Genomic DNA, 19046 nt, shown 5'->3' on the forward strand with positions numbered 1-19046 from the left:
AACAAGATTGTAAACAGACAAAAGCTATCTCCAGTAATTCTGCAAGCAATTTGTTAATCAAATTTTTGGCATAACTTGATGCTTGTCCCAAACTTGAAGTTGATTTACCAGAATAAGGGTTGTCTTGGGTGTCTAAATTAGAGTTAAGTCTGGCTCCATAGTCAAGTGTGACTATTTCATAACACATAGTTCCATGTTTTTCATCCTGAGCTCAGGGCCCAGGCAATAACTCTTCAACCTAGAAGGAAAAAAAAAACAAAAGGTGGGATAAGTCTGTTATGTTCTCTGCAGGCTGAGGTATAGATTTGAACAGAGAACGGGCCACATGATGATCCTAAATAGACAGTGAGTGTTTCAAGTAGTGTGATGGTAATTGTTATAATTTGTTGTTTCCTCCAAGGGCCCCTGGGTCAGGTCATCTAAGAAATAATAGTAACTCTAAACTCTGGGCAGTACTGTACAGGAAGAAATCATTGTCTGGGGTACACCCAGTATTTCAGGTTTGAGATAAAGGTTCTTTGCCTGTTAATAGATGCTTGATCTGTTTCAGAGGGTAGAGGATTGAGATATTTGCCAGGATTTAAACCTAGTGTTGTGGAGGAATGTAGCTTTTTCTTCTCTTTTTTTCCTGAATAAGATGTAAGTTGCTTCCTAACTCTCATGTGGCATCACACACCTTTGCAACTTGTCAGTTGGTGCAAAGAAAGATAGGTGTTCTGCCAGAGACTTGTATAAGCCATTGCCTTAGCATGAGCCATTGACACCACTGCAAGACATGAACTAGGTCTGCCATCAGATGAAAACCCATTGGGAATAATTGTGCTGTTTGCTTCATTTTTCTTGTTTTGCTTGAGGTGATCTCTCTCTCTCTCTCTCTCTCTCTCTCTCTCTCTCTCTCTCTCTCTCTCTCTCTCTCTCTCCTGGGCTGCCATGGGAGACAACTAGAGGAGATGTTGTGTGACTGGTACTAGATTGAACAGAAACCACTCATTGGAGGCTAGACAACGATTCCTTCTATAAACTGGACAAATAGCTTGTCTCTCAGAAGGGATGAAAACCTTCATCTTGCAGAAGTACCAGTTGGAGAAGCAGAGAATTCGTAGTCACTAGCTTGATAATGGCAGTGCTGTGCTCTGCTCTTACAAAAAGAACACAGCAGGGAGATTCTTCATTAAGTAAAAGCTACTCTTATTTCTATGGATCTAACTACAGAAGAGGCTGGATTCATATGGAAACAGAGGCTCCATTAGTTAATAAAATAATAAATAAAACCCAGAGACATCAATTACTTCTGCTAGTTTTCAGAATAATTTTTGTCGATTTTTTTTAAGGGGACATTTACGAATGTATGTCTTTGTGGGTACAGTAAAAGGAAAGATTCCAGAAAGACTTCTCTGAAATTAAGGGAATAGTTACAATTGTTTGTACTGCAGTGAATCAGCAAGTAAGAATTAAAATCCCGACTGTGTGATTTACACACTGATCCTGAGTACTTTGATTAAAGGTCAGACTCAAATGCATTTGTGCTTATTTGGAAGCTTAAAGAGAAACCACCAGGGATAAGATCTCTAAGTAGAAGCTGGGATATGGAAATATCCTTATAGCTCTTATATTGCCTGTTTTGTTTTGTTGTTGTGAATTTAGCAATAGGAGAAGCTTTAGTAGAAAATGAATGTCCTGCCCTTTGTAGTACGTACAGCAGAGGAATGCACTTCTGTAGGCTGTCCTGACTTAGCATATCACTGAAAGGACTTTAAGAGGAGGTAGGGAGAAAAGGGTGTCCAGCAAAGTTGATTTTTCAAGGACTGCCTTCTCCAAGCTCAAGAGTGGTCTGTTCTGTCATGTAGGAAGACTCCTGAAGAAAGAGTGGCAGGAGGACCACGTGTCTGATCAAAGAGCTCCTAAGAAATGAGAAGGAAATGTGTAAGAGTGGGAAGCAGGGATAGGTGACTGGAAAGGAATGTAAAAAAAGCTATCTTGGCATGCAGGGTTCAGGCTAGAAGAATTCAAAGCTCATCTGGTATTGAATCTGGGCAAAGATGTCTCAGTTGTGGGTGTCTGCTCTGGCTGCGGCTTGGTGCTACAGCAGGTTGGGAGCAAGTTATGTCCAGTTGTGGTGCAAACTGGTCTTGGCTGGAAGAAGTAGCATCTTGCACCCATTGTGAGATAGAAAGTCTGGCAACTGGGATGTGTGCATGTTGGGGCTGTGCGGTCTCATCCTATCTTTGCAACAGTGGCTGTGGTACCCAGTTCTTGGGTGGACCTTTTAAATATTTAAAAGGCTACAGATACATACCATGCTGATCATAATCAGTTGTGAATTATCTTTTGTTGCTCTTGTCACAATCCTAATCTGAACTACTGCTTTAGTAGTAGGGAAATACTTAACGCTGATGTTACACGTGGGGTTTCCACCATGCTCTGTCATGTTGAACAGGCAGCTCAAATGAGGTGGAAGGGGTTACCTCTCTTCATGTATTCTCTGTATTTTGCTGAGTATTTTAATTAAAACCAGACGGAGGAAAATTTTTCACACAGTTTCCAATTTTTAGTGATTTCACCTGCTGTTGAAAATTGCATCAAGACATAACAGTGAAGGGATGACGTAAGGGTGAATGAATGTTCCTTTTAGCTGTAATGAATAGAGGCTTCTCATATCAGTTAAGTGTTGAGTTTATAATTATGAGAGGATAACACGTTTCTGTTATTTTTAGCTGGTCTTCTAAGGCATAAATTTGCTAACATTTCACCACTTTGTGTAACCTTTCCAAACAGAGAGGGGAAGCTTGCCTGATAAATTACATAAGATCACATTTATTTGGTGATGTTTACTGTAACTAATGAAGTGGAAAATTGTTTTTCTTAACCCTCCAGTCTTTCTGTCACTTTGCTCTTTCCCTGGTTTTGCAGTTTTTGCATTTTCTTTTTGCTTCATATATAGAGATTTTTAAAAATAATTGTTGTTCATTGTGCTTTAGTAGTAGTTTTCTTAAGTATGGCTGAGCCACAGTTCTTTTCTTATCTGGGTACTATAGCAGAATCTTGATTCTTTCCTCCCTAGATGAGTGCTGTCTGGGTAGTGGGGTGCTGCAGTGCGTGCTGGGACTGAGGGGGAAGAGCATCTTGCCTCCTTTTACCACTTTTGACTTGATTCTGGCATCCCAATCCACAAGAAACAGAGTTCAGGCTCCTAATTTTAGCTTAAAATGAGGGTGTCTAACTGTTTTCATGCCTGCAGGGTGAGTGTGCTGCTTTTGGGAACAGACATGGGTTGTGGTTGGGTACTTGCGGTGCTGAGGGCTGGTTGACAGCTTCTGTTCTGTGAAGGTGATGCTTGTTACACACCAGGTTGCCAGTGCAGTGCACAGTAATCATTTTAATCTTCCATCCTTTTTTATTCATTTTCCTCCAATTATGAATTGAGTGAGGCATTCAGGGGCAAAGTGGGGGAAGAGGGATGTCTCTATCTGTGATGTTTGTGCATTTCTGGATCACTCAGCAGTACTAAACCAGAGGTATGTCGTGTCTGTTGACATTTCTGTTGAACCAGCCAGACAGGCCACATACCCCAGAGTTCATGCCAGTTGCCGGAGAGTGGTGTGTTACCTGATCCTGAACAGACAACACCTGATCCAACAAAAAGTCAAAGCAGTCCAGTCAGTTGATACCTGACATAGCAGAAATCGTGCCAATACGAAGTTAACAATATGTACTTTACACTGTGTAGCATCTTCTTATATGGTAGTAGGAGTTGTGAAGCTAGCTTAATTCTACTGCTCTACCACTGCCAGTCTCAGTGGAAATGTCACTACTGAGTGAACTGAGATCTGCTCACCACTAAGTCTCAGCAGTGCTGTCTGGCCATTGCTGCCTTGGAGAGCAAGCCACAGAAGATGAAAATGGAGCCTAAGTCCTATCATGGTTATGTAGAGCATGAAGTTGTCTTCTAATGCAAACCACTGTGAACAGAAAACTGTCAGAAACAACCATTAACGTTTGCCTTTGGTCTGTATTGGAAAGCGGCTGAACATGTGACTGGCGAGTTTTGTAGAAGCCTCATCTTGTTTTGGAAGTTGGCAATGTCTTGATTTTCTGATTTTTTTTTTTTTTTTTTTTTTTTTCCACATGAATCCATAAGAAGGAAATGAGCCTGCTTGTGCAGCACTTAGCATTACTGTTTCTCAGGGGGTAGGGAGGTGAAGAAAGCAAAATTGGAATATCCTGTTTACATGATGCTAGTGTTATATTTCACCACCTATCCCGAGAGCTTTTGTTCGGCTAGATCAGGACAGGCTTTTCTGATGGTCTGAGAGCCTTCCTGTCCTACTGGAAGAGGAGGTTAACTGCACTAGCATGGAGCTCCTCCCTGTGCCTAATTGCTTGGAGAAGGCTGGTTTTTTTTTGGTGAAGCTAAGGCAGGGGAAGTGGGGCTTGCCAGGATAGTTATTTGAGAATTAATGTTTCATGAACTGGAGGTGTGAGAAGCCTACAGCAAATGACTTTCTGAAATTGCTGTCCCTGCAGGATCCCTTTATATGAAGGTATATTCCACTACTCACTGCATTTCCAAAGCATCATTGACTTGCTTTACTTGCTGTGACTAAAAAAAAAACAAACTCAGAGGTTTGAGGTCACAGAGGTTTTCAGGTAATTTCTAGCTTTAATTCAGTAACATCTTTTAAAAGTGTTGTATAGTGCCTACCTGTGTGCTTGCTTTTTATTTAAGTGAACCTGTTTATACTTCTGGAAATGATAAAGAACCTCCACAGTGCATGCTAATGACTGGGGCAGCGTTGCAGGGTAGGTAGTAGGAGTTACGCACTGACATCAGCTTCAAACACTTGAGCACTGTTCATGGAAGGAGTGGTTGAGTATATAACCCTCTGTGGTTATGTAATGTCATGCCTTTTCCAGAAGGGCATGTTCATTCTGGAAATAGACCATTATCTAAGAAAATAGAAGAATGTACCTGGAAACTTTCTAATGAGTCTCCCTGTTTAATCAAGAACCCATTTTAAATATGTTAAGGGAGGCAGATGTAATATGACCTATTTCTGCCATATATTAATAATGACTCATACAAGCAATGTCAGAAGACTGTAATGAAAAATCTTTCCAACTTGACCTGAATGCAGCTGATGTTTCCGGATCTGACGTGCTATGTAGTTCATGATATTTGCACTGCATTGCTGGTGCTTTAGTGTCACTGTTGTTACCTGGCTGTATGGATTCTCAAAGCCGGAGTGTTAAAATTGGTTGTCTTTTCCATGTTATCTCAGAAGGCTCATACATCACCTTCCCAACAGGTAATTCACCCAGGGGAGCTTTGGATGCTGGCATTAGATTTTTACGGACTGAGCCCAGGGCTTTCAGGAGCCTTCGTTATTTCTGCTTGTAAGCATGACTTCTGTGCCTCTCGGATTTTACTTGGCCAGAGGCAGCCTCTGGGTGCAGTGGTGTGTCCTCTGCAGCCAGCAGTTGTACAGACTTGGGGCTTGGTGGCATCAGCCTGTTTTCATCTGATTGCTGCTGCCACTGTGCAAGAAGTTGCTGCTCCTCAAATGTCTGAATTGTGCGTGATTACACTTAAGATTCCAGGCAAAAAGAGCCAAGTTAAGGATTTTGAGCAGAAAGGCCCTGTTGACCTGGGCCTGTTGGACAGAAATGAAATAGAGCATGCAGCCACCTTTACTGGCAGAACTAAAGGGATCCTAGTCCTTGGTCAAAGGGTGGGGACAAACAGCTGGAGGTGGGTGTAAGTTGGTGTCTACATAGTTATTGTAAATGCAGCTGCAAGGATGCTGCCCACAGTGAGATTTTCCTGATGTTCTGCAGTGGAGAGTGGGTAGGATATGGATGGATTTTTATTGACTTGTTTTTCCCTCCAGAAGTCACTCATTCTCACTGGTGCTCTGCATTACTAACTATGTATGTTTCCTTCTTTTAATAATTTCAGTAATAAAGAGTTGCTTTTAGGATTTATTTATTTATTTTGGCCAACAAGTCAGTTGCTGAAGTTATTTGTAAGTCCTCTTGTGCTTCTAGCTGTGATTGTCAGCTTAGTCATGAGCAGTCAGCTGAGCTCTGAATTGCAAACAAAGCGACCCAAAGCAGCAGACGATAGAGCAGCCCACAAGAACTGTTCGGTCTTCCAGTTCGTTGCCTCAGCTGCAAAAGATCTTTCTATAAATGCCAAGTGAGAAGTATAAATCATCCTGGAAGTGCTGTGCACTAAATCAAGAAGCAGAGAAATAAATGAATATTTGTAAACCAAGTGTCAGTGTAACTAAAATATTGTGAAGAACAATAGCCCTGTGATAAGCCTTGTGCTGTTGTGAGGCTCTGTGGCAGAGTTAGATATCCACACAAAAGAAAGTTATGTGGAGGCACGCCGGCTGTAGCCAAGGCAGGATGAACTCTGTGCAAATAGTGTCAGTAATTTCATGGTTCAGAGCAGTAATTTCACATACTGTATGGAGCAATAAGCATTTTCTGTTCTAGCTTCAGGCTTTCAGTGTGTGATTGGGTGGATCTACTTTAAAAGTAACAAAAGCCTTCCAGTTTCCAGCAGCTGCTAATCAGAGCTGATACTGGCTCCCATTACTTTACCCACTCTGTGATGCTGACCCAGAGTTGCCAGGGTTTAATTCACCAGCACAGATGTTTGTTGAGTTGATAGCTGCTAAAATACAGTAGGAGAAAGCGGTATCAGAGAGTCATTTCTACAGCCTTCTGTCTATTCAAACTCATACCCGTTGTCTCACACTACATTTGAAACTTTGGAAAGCTTCCAACAAAACAACCCATGTATTAACTAAGCAAGTCAGAATAGGCAGATGCCAGACCCTGCTGACCTGCTCATTGGCAGCATGGATTCCTTCAGGCTGATAAAGTTCAGCTCCAGTGTCCTGACCAGCAGTGCCATGCCTGGAACTGGTCCCAGTGACTCCTTTCCTGGCTTTATCCTCTTTTAGCAGCTTTGTCCAATGCAAGCCATGATTTTGCTTAGCAATAGATGGAGATGGTTGATAGTTTTTGTTTGTTTGTTTTTTCGGGAGTTAACGTTTGAGCATAGAGCTTGCTTCTGCAAAACTTTCAGTGAAAATGAGCTTCACTGCATGAATTCATGCCTAATTTCTGCTCTCCGAGTAAGTTCTAAGCACACGTGCCTCCTGCTCCAAACCTAAGCTAATTGCTAATGCCCCCTCCAGTATGCAGACAGTGAAACAATGGAGATCTTTTCATGTTGGCTGACAAGTTTCTCAAGAGCCCAAATGGTGTCTTGGTGACATTTTTAGTTTTTCCAGGAGGAGGAAAGCCAGGGGGATGTGTCAGAAAAATTTAATAGTAATGCTGAAATGTCTTCTGGTCTTGTTTTAAGACATTTCTTGTTTGCTGAAGACATAGGTGATGCACCTATCTTTCCCACAGTTTAACCTTGTTCCTACTTTGTGTGGGGTACATGTGAACCAGAACAGTGTCACTGGATGAGTCCAAGTCCCCCCCAGCCATGAGGAATCATGACTATGTGTATGGGTTGTGGCCTGGGAGGGCGTTTAAAGTGTTCACTTGAGTATGTCCACTTCTTAGTCTGTCATTTTTCATCTTAAAGTTGTGATGTCCTTTCATCTTCCCAGTGGGAGAGGGAGCAGTGTAAGCAGCGTACCCAGCTGATCCCCTCATTATACCTATTGCAAAAATGCAACAGCCAACTCTTGGTAGAATTATTTTGCTGCTCAGAGCATCTAGAGTATATTTTTCTTGCACATATCAGATTTCATTTTATGTTGAGTACTGAAGTCTTGGAAAAATTGCCAGGCATCCATCAGGTGACAGATTCATTGTGAGCTGCCAATAGTGGCAAGACCTGGGAGGAGTTCCCTCCCTGGCTGCTGGGAAGAGGCTCTGCCCCTTTGTCCTTTGTAGGTGCCTTGCTTTTTACTAGCAGTCTCTTGCTGGTGATGACGTGTACATCAGAACATCGCTTCTCCTCTGTTTATTGGAAGAAGGGGAGCATTTTTCTCTCCTGAAGTCACAGCATCCGGAGCTGCTGCAGAACAGGATGTCAGTACAGTAGCTGCTGTCAGCTCAGGCAGGTACAGCTGCAACACAGCCTGGCTGTCTGTGCCTTAAGCAGCTTTGCTGCTTCGCTACTTACCAGCTTCCCAGCGGAATATTTTTTAAAGGTGGTAACACCGCCCTGTTTAAAGCTTGCTTAACTGTGAGGGGCTGCAGGCCTTTCACTGAAGGAATGCCTCCAGTGGTATGGGCTGTCCGTGGAGGTCTAGCATAGCCCATCTGCAGTCCTCATGCTTTCACAGTTAGCTCCTTTTACCACACTTTGCCTTCTCTGAGCTAAGGTTTCTTTCTCCTTTCTAATTCTTGCTTCATGCCTGCAAGTTTTCATTCCCTGCACCTGAGAGTGCCAAAGGGGTGCGGAAAGCTTGTTATTGAGGTTTCTGGGGATGGTCTTTCTTTCCCTGAGAGGAGAAAATGAGATTTTGCAGTAGCCTGAGGGTAAAATACACTCACCCTCTTCCCAGCACTGCAGTGTGAACAGAACTGCTGAGGCAGGGAGGGATTCATCTGTGCCATGTGTTAGTTGTTAATTTTAGCTTTACCATAACTCTTGACGACAGGGCATGGTTGTCTCCTACTGTAGGCAGCATGTAGCAGTTATCCAGGAGATACAGCGTGACTGTAAGACAGTAAAGCTGCAGCTCATCCATGCGTTGTGGCATGCTGTCAAGGAGTGCAATAGACAGATTCTCATTCTGACTCATACAGCTGCTTCTTGCTGAAGTTGAGGCCATATGGTACCATTTTTCTTGTATTTGTGCTAAACCATTGACTTCAGGATAAGTGAGGATAGAATTAGGTGCAGGCTGATTTCCACTTGTGCCTGAGGACATGGCCTGGCCAAAAGGTCTTATATCTGCTGTTATACATACTGCATTTAATCTCCGACTATCGCCTTTGTCCCAATTCTTGTAACTGGTGAAATTTGGATGAAGTACCAGTCCGCTGCCTGCACTTGCATGGTCAAAAAGACACAGGCTTGTCAGGAGAGAGATCATCCCAGAACTGGATGTACAGGACCCAAACTGACCTTACTCCAACATGTAGACTGCTGCAGAAAACTCTTATGTGCGTGATGCAGCAAGTTTTACTGCATAGCTTGAAGGTCTTATCTAGGTAGCTGCTGGTACCTTTGTTACACTGCATGCTTTGATTTCTTGGGTCCAAACCAAAACCAGGCTATGATAGAAAGTAGATATCTAGGCTGATAACAGGTTTTCTATTTTCTTGTGATACTTGTACGGGAATTCACTAATGCACATGTTAGCCAGGGAGCATTGCTTTTCTGATAGCTCTGTTGCTGTGCAATGCTGGAGCTTGCCCTGGTTGCACCTGGAGATGCCATTCTGAGTGATGCAGTCAAGCTCGATGAAGTGGACTGGTTGAAGTGTGGGGGAGTGCTGGTAGCATGCTGTGGCTAACTATGGCAGCCTCTTCGGAGCTCATTTTCTTTCCAGCATTGCTATTAATGATGGACTTCAGCTGAGGTCCACAGAGCACGTTTGTTCAGTGGTTTCTCCCCACCGTTCTATTAAATACTGTGTAAAGATGCAGACATTGTTTTACCTCAGCTAAGGAAGGATACGGTGTCATGCTACTGCTGAGGGAGACTTTATGCAGACTTTGAGCCTATATGCAACATCTGGTAACACCTTTTCCTAGCTGAAGAGAGAGACCAGCTCTGTAGGAGCATTGGACCTAGGTGAAAATGCAGTCATTAATGTGTTGAAGCTGGATGTACAGTTGGAAGCTTAATGCAGAGGTGTTGGGAGGGACAAGCAATTGAATGAGAGCTGAAACAGCTGACCTGAAGTCACGTAAAGTGAGGGATCAGAAATGAGATGTGCTTGCTGTGTAACAGAGCATTCTTCATTGGCAGTTTAACAAGTTTTGGAATTAAATCTGGAAAAAGAAAAAGTGATGTAGCTGTTATGTCAAGGCTTACACAAGCTTGCAGTGTGCAGTCTGGGCTGTGACTGGTGGAAAACCAGACCTGAACAACCATGTGATCAGTGTTTTTCCAAGGCAGTTATGAGCTCACACTATGCTCACACCACAGCTGCATATATACTTTCCAAAATATACTTTTGGAATTATGCATATGCCTTTTTAGCATGCTGATGGTCTCTGTGGTCATTTATTCCTGGAGCTAATGACTGCTCTTTCAGAGAATATAAGTTAACAAAGTGACAGCTGCTCTTAACGAATCACTTGCTGCAGAGACCAACATTAACATCCACAATAAATCCTCCTTTTGCTTCTAATGGTTCACTGGAGCAATGGCAAATAAATTAGGCAGTACTGAGCAGTTTTTATCTGAGCAGTTCATGGCTGTAGTAGAAGATGAGAACTCACTGACAGTAACATCAGAACTACAGGCTGGATTTCTGTTATTCTTTGGATAAACAGGAAAGCATAAGTAGGGAAAGGCGAATGTGTGACCTCACAGCCAGGCTAGTGTTAGCCTTCCATCTCAGGTACACAGCTGGCATGAAGAGATGGGAAAGAAGAGTGCGGCTGGGAAGCTCTCATAGGTCTCTCTCTTCTGGCTTCTCTACCTGGAGTTAAACTGAAATATGGTACAGCAACCTTCTGCTGAAGTTAAAAGGTGTCTGATTTCTGAGACAGCTGCTTTCTTTGCTGTGTGTGCAGCCCCTCTGCCCCAAAGGCCAGGAGGGATGGCAGTTATTTCAGGGCTTGTAGCCTGTGGTGGGATGGCAGGTTTGGGAGTTGCTCTGGCTGCTGTTGGTTGCAGTGCTGTTGTTGTTGGTTCATCCTGCAGCTGCTGGCTGACAGACCCTTTTTCTGATCAGTGTCTGCAAAAATCAATAGTGGTCTTTTATCAGCAATTAACCATTAACCCGCAGCTAATAGCAGACCTTTTTCATAACCTTTGTCTTCGCATAAATAAATAGATGTAACAGCCTTGGATAAGGCAACAGATATGCTGAAGTTCCATTTTCTGTATCTGAACTGAGCTTGTCTGAGGAAGGACCAGCGATACAATGAACTGATGGATATAGCTGGCAGCTGGTTAGGTGTAAGCTAAGGACACGTGTCTAGTATTACTAAAGCTGTAGTTTCTGCTTCACTGAGACACAGAATTCAAGTTCAGGAGTTTGTTTTTTTTTGTTGTTGTTTTTTTAAACTACTGCTAATAGATTTGCTGGTTTCTTTAAGGCTATAATTTCACTTAATTGACAGATATTCTCATGGTGCAAAATTACAGCATTGTTGACCAAGATGAATGAAGAGCTGATCTCTTTTCATGATTTGAAAAGAGGTAGTTAAATGTAGAAACACCAAGAAAAACCCGTAACTTATGGAAGGTCTTCCCATTTTAGTACTTGGATTACTAGTGTAGGAAGTTGCTTTTTTCTTTTTTTTTGTCCACACAGTCCATACAGATGCACAGTTCAGTTTCAGAACTTGAGTTTAACGTAAGTCTTGAGTAACTTAAGGGTCAGAGTTACTTCTGGGCTGTTGCACTGTCTGACTGCTTCTTTACTGAGAGATCTGGTCTCAGTAAATCTCAGCTGCATTGATGGCTCCTGCTCTTCTGCCAGCATTGCTCATCTCCTTACTGCTATCTGCCAGAGACAGATGGCATTTTCTTTCCTCTCCAGTTCATATGCTGGAAGTGGAAAGGGAACTGAGACACCAAATGATTTGTTAGCCTTTTTTTCTTGCTATGTAAGTTTCTACTAATTCATAATATACTAATTTTCTGTAAGCAGCTTGCATTTATATATATTTTTGTGTATGCGTATAAAATAAAATGCTCATAGCATAACAGGGAAAAAAATCCGGGAATAGCATAACAGGGAAAAAAATTAAAGCTCAGTTTTGTAGTTCTTGAGTTCCTAGACTTCCAAGTACATTAGCAGTTTTGTTGATGCTAGCAATGCTGAGCTTGTGCATGCATTTGTAGAAATAGGGCCTCAATCAGCCCATAGATCACAACTTCCTTATAAAGTTGTGCGAGGTAGAAAACTCAATTTCTGTTTTCTACTGTAGTGTTTCCAAATTCAGAATTTTGAGATGCACTGTACAGCTCCAGTGAGAGACCACTGATTATCTCAGATGAACTTAATCACTTCTCTGGAATATGTGGAAGGAGGATTCAGATTTGTGAGCATTTCATTTCTGCTTCATAATGAGCCTGCCCTGTATGAGACTGACAGCTGAGTTTGCCAGCTCTGTGCTCCTCTGTACTTTCCTCTTATACAGACCATATATGAGAAACATCCCCCACCTCACCAAGAGCAGGTTTTAGGCACTGAAGGTGAATTTCTGCTCCCACTACAAAACTGCCAGCCAGAGTTTTCGCCCTTAGACCACGAGAAAGGTGTAAGCTTTGCTCTTCTGTTTTGTAAGCTCCCAGGTTATGTTTTAGGTTGCATATTACTAATTGTGGACGGTTAAGCAATTATTAAATCCAACAAACAATTCCTGTTTCCCTGTGCTGGCTTCCACCTGGACCAGCATTACTGGTGTATTGTTTGTGCTCCTGGAGAGAGGAAAAGAGAAAATATTTCATTTTAGACCAGATTGTTGTCATTTATAATTACTGAATGTAAAATGGTCAAGATCTTACTAGATTGTTTCTTCAGTAAAATTTCTATCTTAAGCTAACCTCAGTCTCCACGTGTTGAATTGCCAGCAGAGGCCTGCTCCAGCCCGCTTATTTTGGGTTAATTACAATGTATTTATTTCATGCAAACTGTCTGCTGCTAACTTGCCTACTTGAGTCTAATGATGTGGAGGAGCTCATTGATTTGGGGGTACTGTGAGTGCTAAGATTCAATGGCCCAGAGTTAACTTGAGGATCTGAAAAGAATTCTAACATTTGTTCTGTTTCTTCTTTGTAGGCATTTGTATAAAATGTGGAAAAGGTGTGTATGGAGCGAGCCAGGCTTGCCAAGCAATGGGTAACCTCTATCATACCAACTGCTTCACGTGTTGCTCTTGTGGTAAGTCAGACCTGCTGCAGCCTTACTAAGTGGCTTCCTTTTGTAATACATGTTCCTGTAGCAGCCAGTGTGCAAAGTGAGACCTCATCTTGCTCGTTTCCTGAGGCAAAATTCCTATGTGAGATTCTAGCTTCAGAAGTTTGTTTGTTTTTTTTTTTTTAATTTGTAATATGTGAGTGTTCAGTGGTGTTATTCTTAAACAACAGCCCCCAAAAGTAGTATTTGGTTGTTTTAAAGGTTACATTTACAAAATGGCTTCAGCTTGGCATTTATAAGCACTGTGAGCTTGGAATCACTTGTTTATGAAACTGTAATGTATATTTAGGATTTTAACAGGGGGGAAAAAAATGATAAAATTTGTGTAGCCAAAGCCATTTTGCCTCACTATTTGTAAATGCAACTCCAATCAAGCATAGATATATATCTACATATATACTAATAGTTTCTGGGCTTTTGTAGTGCTCAATTTTTTGTTTTGTTTGAATGTGATAAAAAACAAATAGAAATCACAAGTTGATACACCTTACGCAATATTTCTCTTTTGTAAAGGAGAACTGTAGGTAAATCACCATCTGCTTACTACTCTTGGAACTTCTTTAGCTTTCTCTTTAAATCTGAACGCATGTAAAAGTGATGCACATAGTATTTCATTTGGGGGAGTCATGGCTTTGCCAGGGATAACAGGCATTGGAAAATTCTTGGCAGCACTTTCAGCTGTGTTTGTTTGAAGCTAGGCACTGTGGAATCGTGTAGCGGCTTGGGTTGGAAGTGTTGTTAAAGCTCATCTGGTGCCAGTGCCCTGCCATGGGCAGGCTTGCCACCCATTAGATCAGGCTGCCCGTGGTCTTATCCAGCCTGGCATTGGAAGCCTTCAGGAACAGGTGTCATGGTTTTGTACGGTTAACTTGTGACAATAGGGCATCCACTGGCACCCCGTGCCAGTGTCTCATTGCCCTCTGAGTGAAGCACTTTAGATGGAAGCTTCCTCGGTGTTTTGTTTGAAACTGCTGTGTGCTCACAAATTCCTACCAAGTTCAAGGGAAGGAGGAGAGCTTGTTTTCTCTAGTAAGGTAGTTTTCCTTGATAGATCCATGCTTTTTCTTTTTTTTTTAATGTTCCTAATATTTGATATCCAGATCAATATCTTATTGTGACACATGTATACAGCAAAAGATGGAACAGAATATGCTGAGTGTAACTTGTTTATTAAAATAATATTTAAGGATTAGAGAAAGAGAGTAAAGGATTATTGGTATAGAACCAAGATAGCTTATAATGGAAAAATCATTCCACTGTGAAGTTTACTTCTGAAAGGAGAAATGTTGACTTTTTTCCTGAGATTTGTACAGATAAGTAAATATTTGTTTAAAGAAACCTACAACCTGAACGTAGAATTCAGTGACCTTTATAAATCACTCTGGACCATTATCAGGCTCTAGAATAAACTTGTCTCAAAGCTTGGGGGGTTGCTCATGATTTTGTTCAAGTTTGACAGTGAATAAGTAGCTATCCTGTTGGCTCCCAGAGTTAATGAATCACAGAATCACAGGGGTTGGAAGGGACCTCCAGAGATTGAGTCCAACCCCCCTGCCAAAGCAGGTTCCCTACATGAGGAGCTCTAGCATCCCACTGAGCAGGGGATTACAAAATATGACAGTGGATAATATCTTTTAACTCATTGCCAGCATTAACCTAATTGCATGGGTGAGTTCCAGCTTCCTCTGTGGGGCAGACTTCTTTTTTTTTTAAATAGTTAAGATGCACTTTTATGACCACAGGTGTCTGCACACAAGTAGCTTTGTTCCTCAGAAGAATACATGTAAGGGCTAAGAAGCATATTAACAGCAAAACACACTCCCAGCTTAAGTATCCAAAAGCACAACAAGCTTTTGTGACCATTCTGGTGAGGTGCGTGTGGCTGCTGTACATCTAACAGAGGCGATTTGAGACATGTCCTTTCAGAGAATGATTCTGCCTCGCCCTGCTGTGCTGTAGAATTTCATGACTCCTACAACTTTCCATGAGTCAGTCATGCCCATATGTGTGAGAAAACAGTTGCCAACTGAGCTTCTTGCTGGTACTGTTAGTGGGCTGGAGAGCCCAGATGTCATCTGCTAGGATACTTTGTGAGCAAGAAGTGTTTGGGTGGGATTTTGCCTGCAGCCTCTGATACAACCTACAGAAAAGGGGAGCAGTCTGGGCCTTTCTGATGTTGGGCACTGAATAAGTGTCTGTACTGTTAATGCAGCAGCAGGTCTAAGTGCAGGTGAAATACTTCATCAAAATTTATATTCAGTTGCCTGCAAACATGAGACAAAAGCAGAGTTTTTCCTCTCAATTCAGCCTCTAAATAGTATCAAAGTGAACACAGTTGGAAAGAGGATGTTGCACTAGTTTTTCAGATGCTCACACTTGATTTGGGGCATCACATGCACTAAATCCAGACCTTAGGAATGAAGCATGCAGGTCAGATCTATGGGAGCTGCATCCTGGAGTGTGCTGCTTAAACAGTTTTATCATATAACTTGTACAAGCAACTGAACGCAAACTGCTTACAGTGCTGGAGTTTATGAACAGGGAGTTCATTTTACCATATCGTTGGTGAGACCCAGTTGTGCTCTAGTTTTGATGCATGCCTTCAAAAAGGTGAGGAGAAACTGGGAAGGATCTGGAAGGAATTATGTGGGTGATGGAAGAGTAGAGAAAAGATAATCACTAGAGCCCAATGTATTTTGAGTATCAGAAATAATGGGGGCAGGGGTTTGTGGCTTGGCTGGAGCTTGTAATCAACTTTTTCCAGGAAGTAGCATTAAAAAGTGGTTTCATACATACTAGATACAAACACAAGACAAACCTCAAGACAATTCAAATAGGGAATCAAAGACAGTCTTTATATGATGAAAATCATTAATCACTGGAACAACAGCAGAGAAGTGCCAGATTCTCTGTTCTTCTGTTTGCAGATTAAGACCAAATGTCCATTTGGAAAGTGTCTTAAGTTTAATACATACTTGCCTGGGTAATAATTAAGGACCTTTTTTAGGTCATATATCATGAATTAATGCTTCTCCTGGCCAGTACAGTCTGTGTTCTTGACAGGGGAACAGAAGTGTGAGCAGTTATGCAGACAGAGACTGTTGGGACTCTTCTGAAAGCCCTCATGCTTATCTCTTGTGATCATGAATGCAGAAAGGTTAGGAAATACTTCAGAAATGTAGTAGATAAACAGGAAAGAAGTGGTGATTTGCCTCCTGTAGACATTCTTGTTATATGCTTGCATGGTGAGTCTCTTCATTGTCTTCCTTGTTTCTAGGAACTTTGGGGCAGGACTTGATAATATTGATTCAGAATTGTTTGAAATGTTGCAAGTGAGTAGAGATGAGAGGAGAAATGAAACAAAAAGTCAATGATCCCGTAGGCAGAGATTTCTGTTAGAAAAAGAACACAATAAAGAGGCAGAAATGCATCAGTTGGTTTTGGATATTTGAGTCTTACATTTGCACCTAAACAGTGTCAGCATCTCAGAACTTTGCTTTTTCAGTTATGTTTTTATTTCTCTTTGTAACTACCTATTGCCTTTTGTGACACGCCATGTTCCTCAGGCAGTTTTCAAAGGTCAGGTAATTCTTTTCAGGTAATATAAAAGCTAATGCTGTCCAATTTCATTGGGATCAGATAGTTTACATGTATCTTCATCACAGTCTCTTACAGAAAACAACTGAAGTTTGTTAGGGTGCTTTTTAACAGTAGATTCAATTTCCCCATTAGTTGTAATGCCATTGAAATCTATTTTAGGCCTTGATTCAGCAAAATGCTTATGTATAAGCACATGGCAGTTACTCATATGTAAGTGTGCTTTGCTGGATCTTAGATAACAAAGAGATTAATTTAGGCAGCAGCATATACTGTCCCTTCTGTTAAGTGTAAGATTTTTCATTCTGGCAAGAGTTCAGCTGCAAATTTTGCTGAAAAATGTGTGCCTGAAAACCTCATTGTCTGGTAGTATCTCAGAGCATGACAGGATGTCTTGGAGGATAATTGCGATAATGTCAGATCTTGTGTGCTGTAAGTGCAAGTTGGAGGAATTAATGGGCTCTGTTTGATACTGCTTGGAGAAAATAACTTGCCTGTCACCTCCAGGCTTTAGGGGGCACAACAGTGTTCAAGTCCCACTTGCATCAACAGCATCTTTTCAGGCTGAATATTTTATTCCAGTGCCACCGGCTGGAGGCATTTCAGTAAAATAAATCTATACTATGAAGAAATCAACTTGGTCATTGTTTCTTTCAGAGTGGTAGAAGGTGGTGGTAAGGAGTGAGCTTTGCAGAGTCTGGGGGGTTTGAAGTCTCTAGGCTCTAAAAGCTGAGATGTATTTCGCCATGGAAAACAGGGGCATATTCTGTTTCTGATGAAGGGAAATGTTTGAGCATGCCATTCGTCTTTAATTTGCGCTTTTGCCACTGGTGTTAAGGCACAGGAAATCACTGCAAGATCAATCAGAAGCCTAAAGCAAACTGTATAATCCCAAAGGTATGCAGCTCATTTCTTTCCTAGTAGGTATTGATTAGTCTGGAGTACTCGGGGGTTTTGTACAGCCATTTCATTTCAAGGGATGGAACATGAAGTTATCACAGTTCAGCTGCTTACTGGCAGTGTGGCTGCTGCCTCAGTGCTAGCCTTTGTCCAGACTGTACGAAACTCATTGGTGCAAGCGTCTCTTAGAGATCACAGTGAAAGCTGTCAGCACATTTGTTCTAAAAGGCCCAGGAGGGATAACTGTAGCACTAGGTATTGTTGCCCTGAGGGTATGATGTGGTGTTCTGAATTAGCTGCTGCTCTCCAACTGGTGTAAAAGGGGAATTAGTTCATAGATGTATTTGCAACTTGAATGTAGACTTGTATTATGTCTCAGAGGCAACAGCTGCCTTCTTATTGAGGCCACTGAGTGCTGCCTTATGTAAATGTCTATTAATAGGAAGCTGGTTGTGTCCCTACTTGTACAAGTTCCTTGTGACTCTGGAAAAGTTCTTTTCCATGTTTGCTGCCTCCAGTTGAACTTTTGTTTGCTCTTGGTGGTAGTAAGGCACAGAGCATCCTAAGGGATGCCTCCCTTTGGGGATGTTTCCCCTTAGTGTATATTTATCAGCAGTTGATGAGTTTTGGTGGTTAGATTCTGTGCTGTGTTTTTAATAGAATGAAATAAAAGTCCCGGTGGAAGGCTTGTTTCCAGTTCATATTTGTTCCGTCCCCACGTATTTATAAGTCTAGTGTGAGTCATTGCATCCAAATTGCACATTGCCAGTGTTTGCTTCAGAGCCTTCAGTTAGATTCTCTGTGAAAGTCTTGTTCACATAAAACAAAATTCAGTGTCAACTCTGAGGTCTATACTTTGTCCACTTACTGTGGGATTGGTAATCATGGTACAAATTTGTGTGTGTGCATGTTGATGACTTTTAACTCCGTAGTGCTTCGTGGCTGAATTTTAGGTGACTCAGTATCTGTTCATCTGGCTACCACCATTTTGTGTCACTATTCTGAGCATAGAGGAACACAGCGAGAACACTGAAGGCAGAGAAGCTGATGAATACTGCTTTGAGGGGTACGAAGCTGAGCAGTGAAAGTCTGCTGGGTAGTTCACGTCATTGCATGCTTTCCTCTGCAGTTTTTTAACCACATACTGTCAGACCAGCGCAGACTGGAATTTTGGGATTTTTGGTCTGTAATCCTGTCAGAGCCATTAGTTAATACCTGGTTCTTAGGGGAAGACAAGCTGGCGGATGATTCAGTGCTGTGCATGTGGGAACATTCCTTGCCGACCCCTGCGGCCTGGAGCGTGAGAGCTGGATGCCCCGAACTTGCATAACTGCGATTGTTACTCATCTTCAACTCAGACCCCGTGTTCAGATTGAATTCATGGCCACCTGAATGTTTGGTGGTTTCCAAGCCATAAATGGAGCTGGCAGTAGCTCCTGATGCTCTGTGTGCTGGGCTGTT

At 42.0% G+C, this 19046-nt stretch overlaps 1 protein-coding gene across 1 annotated transcript in view; it reads left to right on the plus strand.

The window, feature by feature from the left end:
* WTIP (WT1 interacting protein) overlaps positions 1–19046 on the plus strand; it is a 70244-nt gene that overhangs the window by 12082 nt on the left and 39116 nt on the right. Inside the window, exon 2 of the mRNA XM_072346852.1 lies at positions 12951–13052. Within this exon, the coding sequence (XP_072202953.1) occupies positions 12951–13052 (102 nt within the window). The remainder of the gene's footprint in view (positions 1–12950; positions 13053–19046) is intronic.

This window comes from Excalfactoria chinensis, chromosome 11, assembly GCF_039878825.1.
Source record: "Excalfactoria chinensis isolate bCotChi1 chromosome 11, bCotChi1.hap2, whole genome shotgun sequence".
Lineage (NCBI taxonomy): Eukaryota > Metazoa > Chordata > Aves > Galliformes > Phasianidae > Excalfactoria > Excalfactoria chinensis.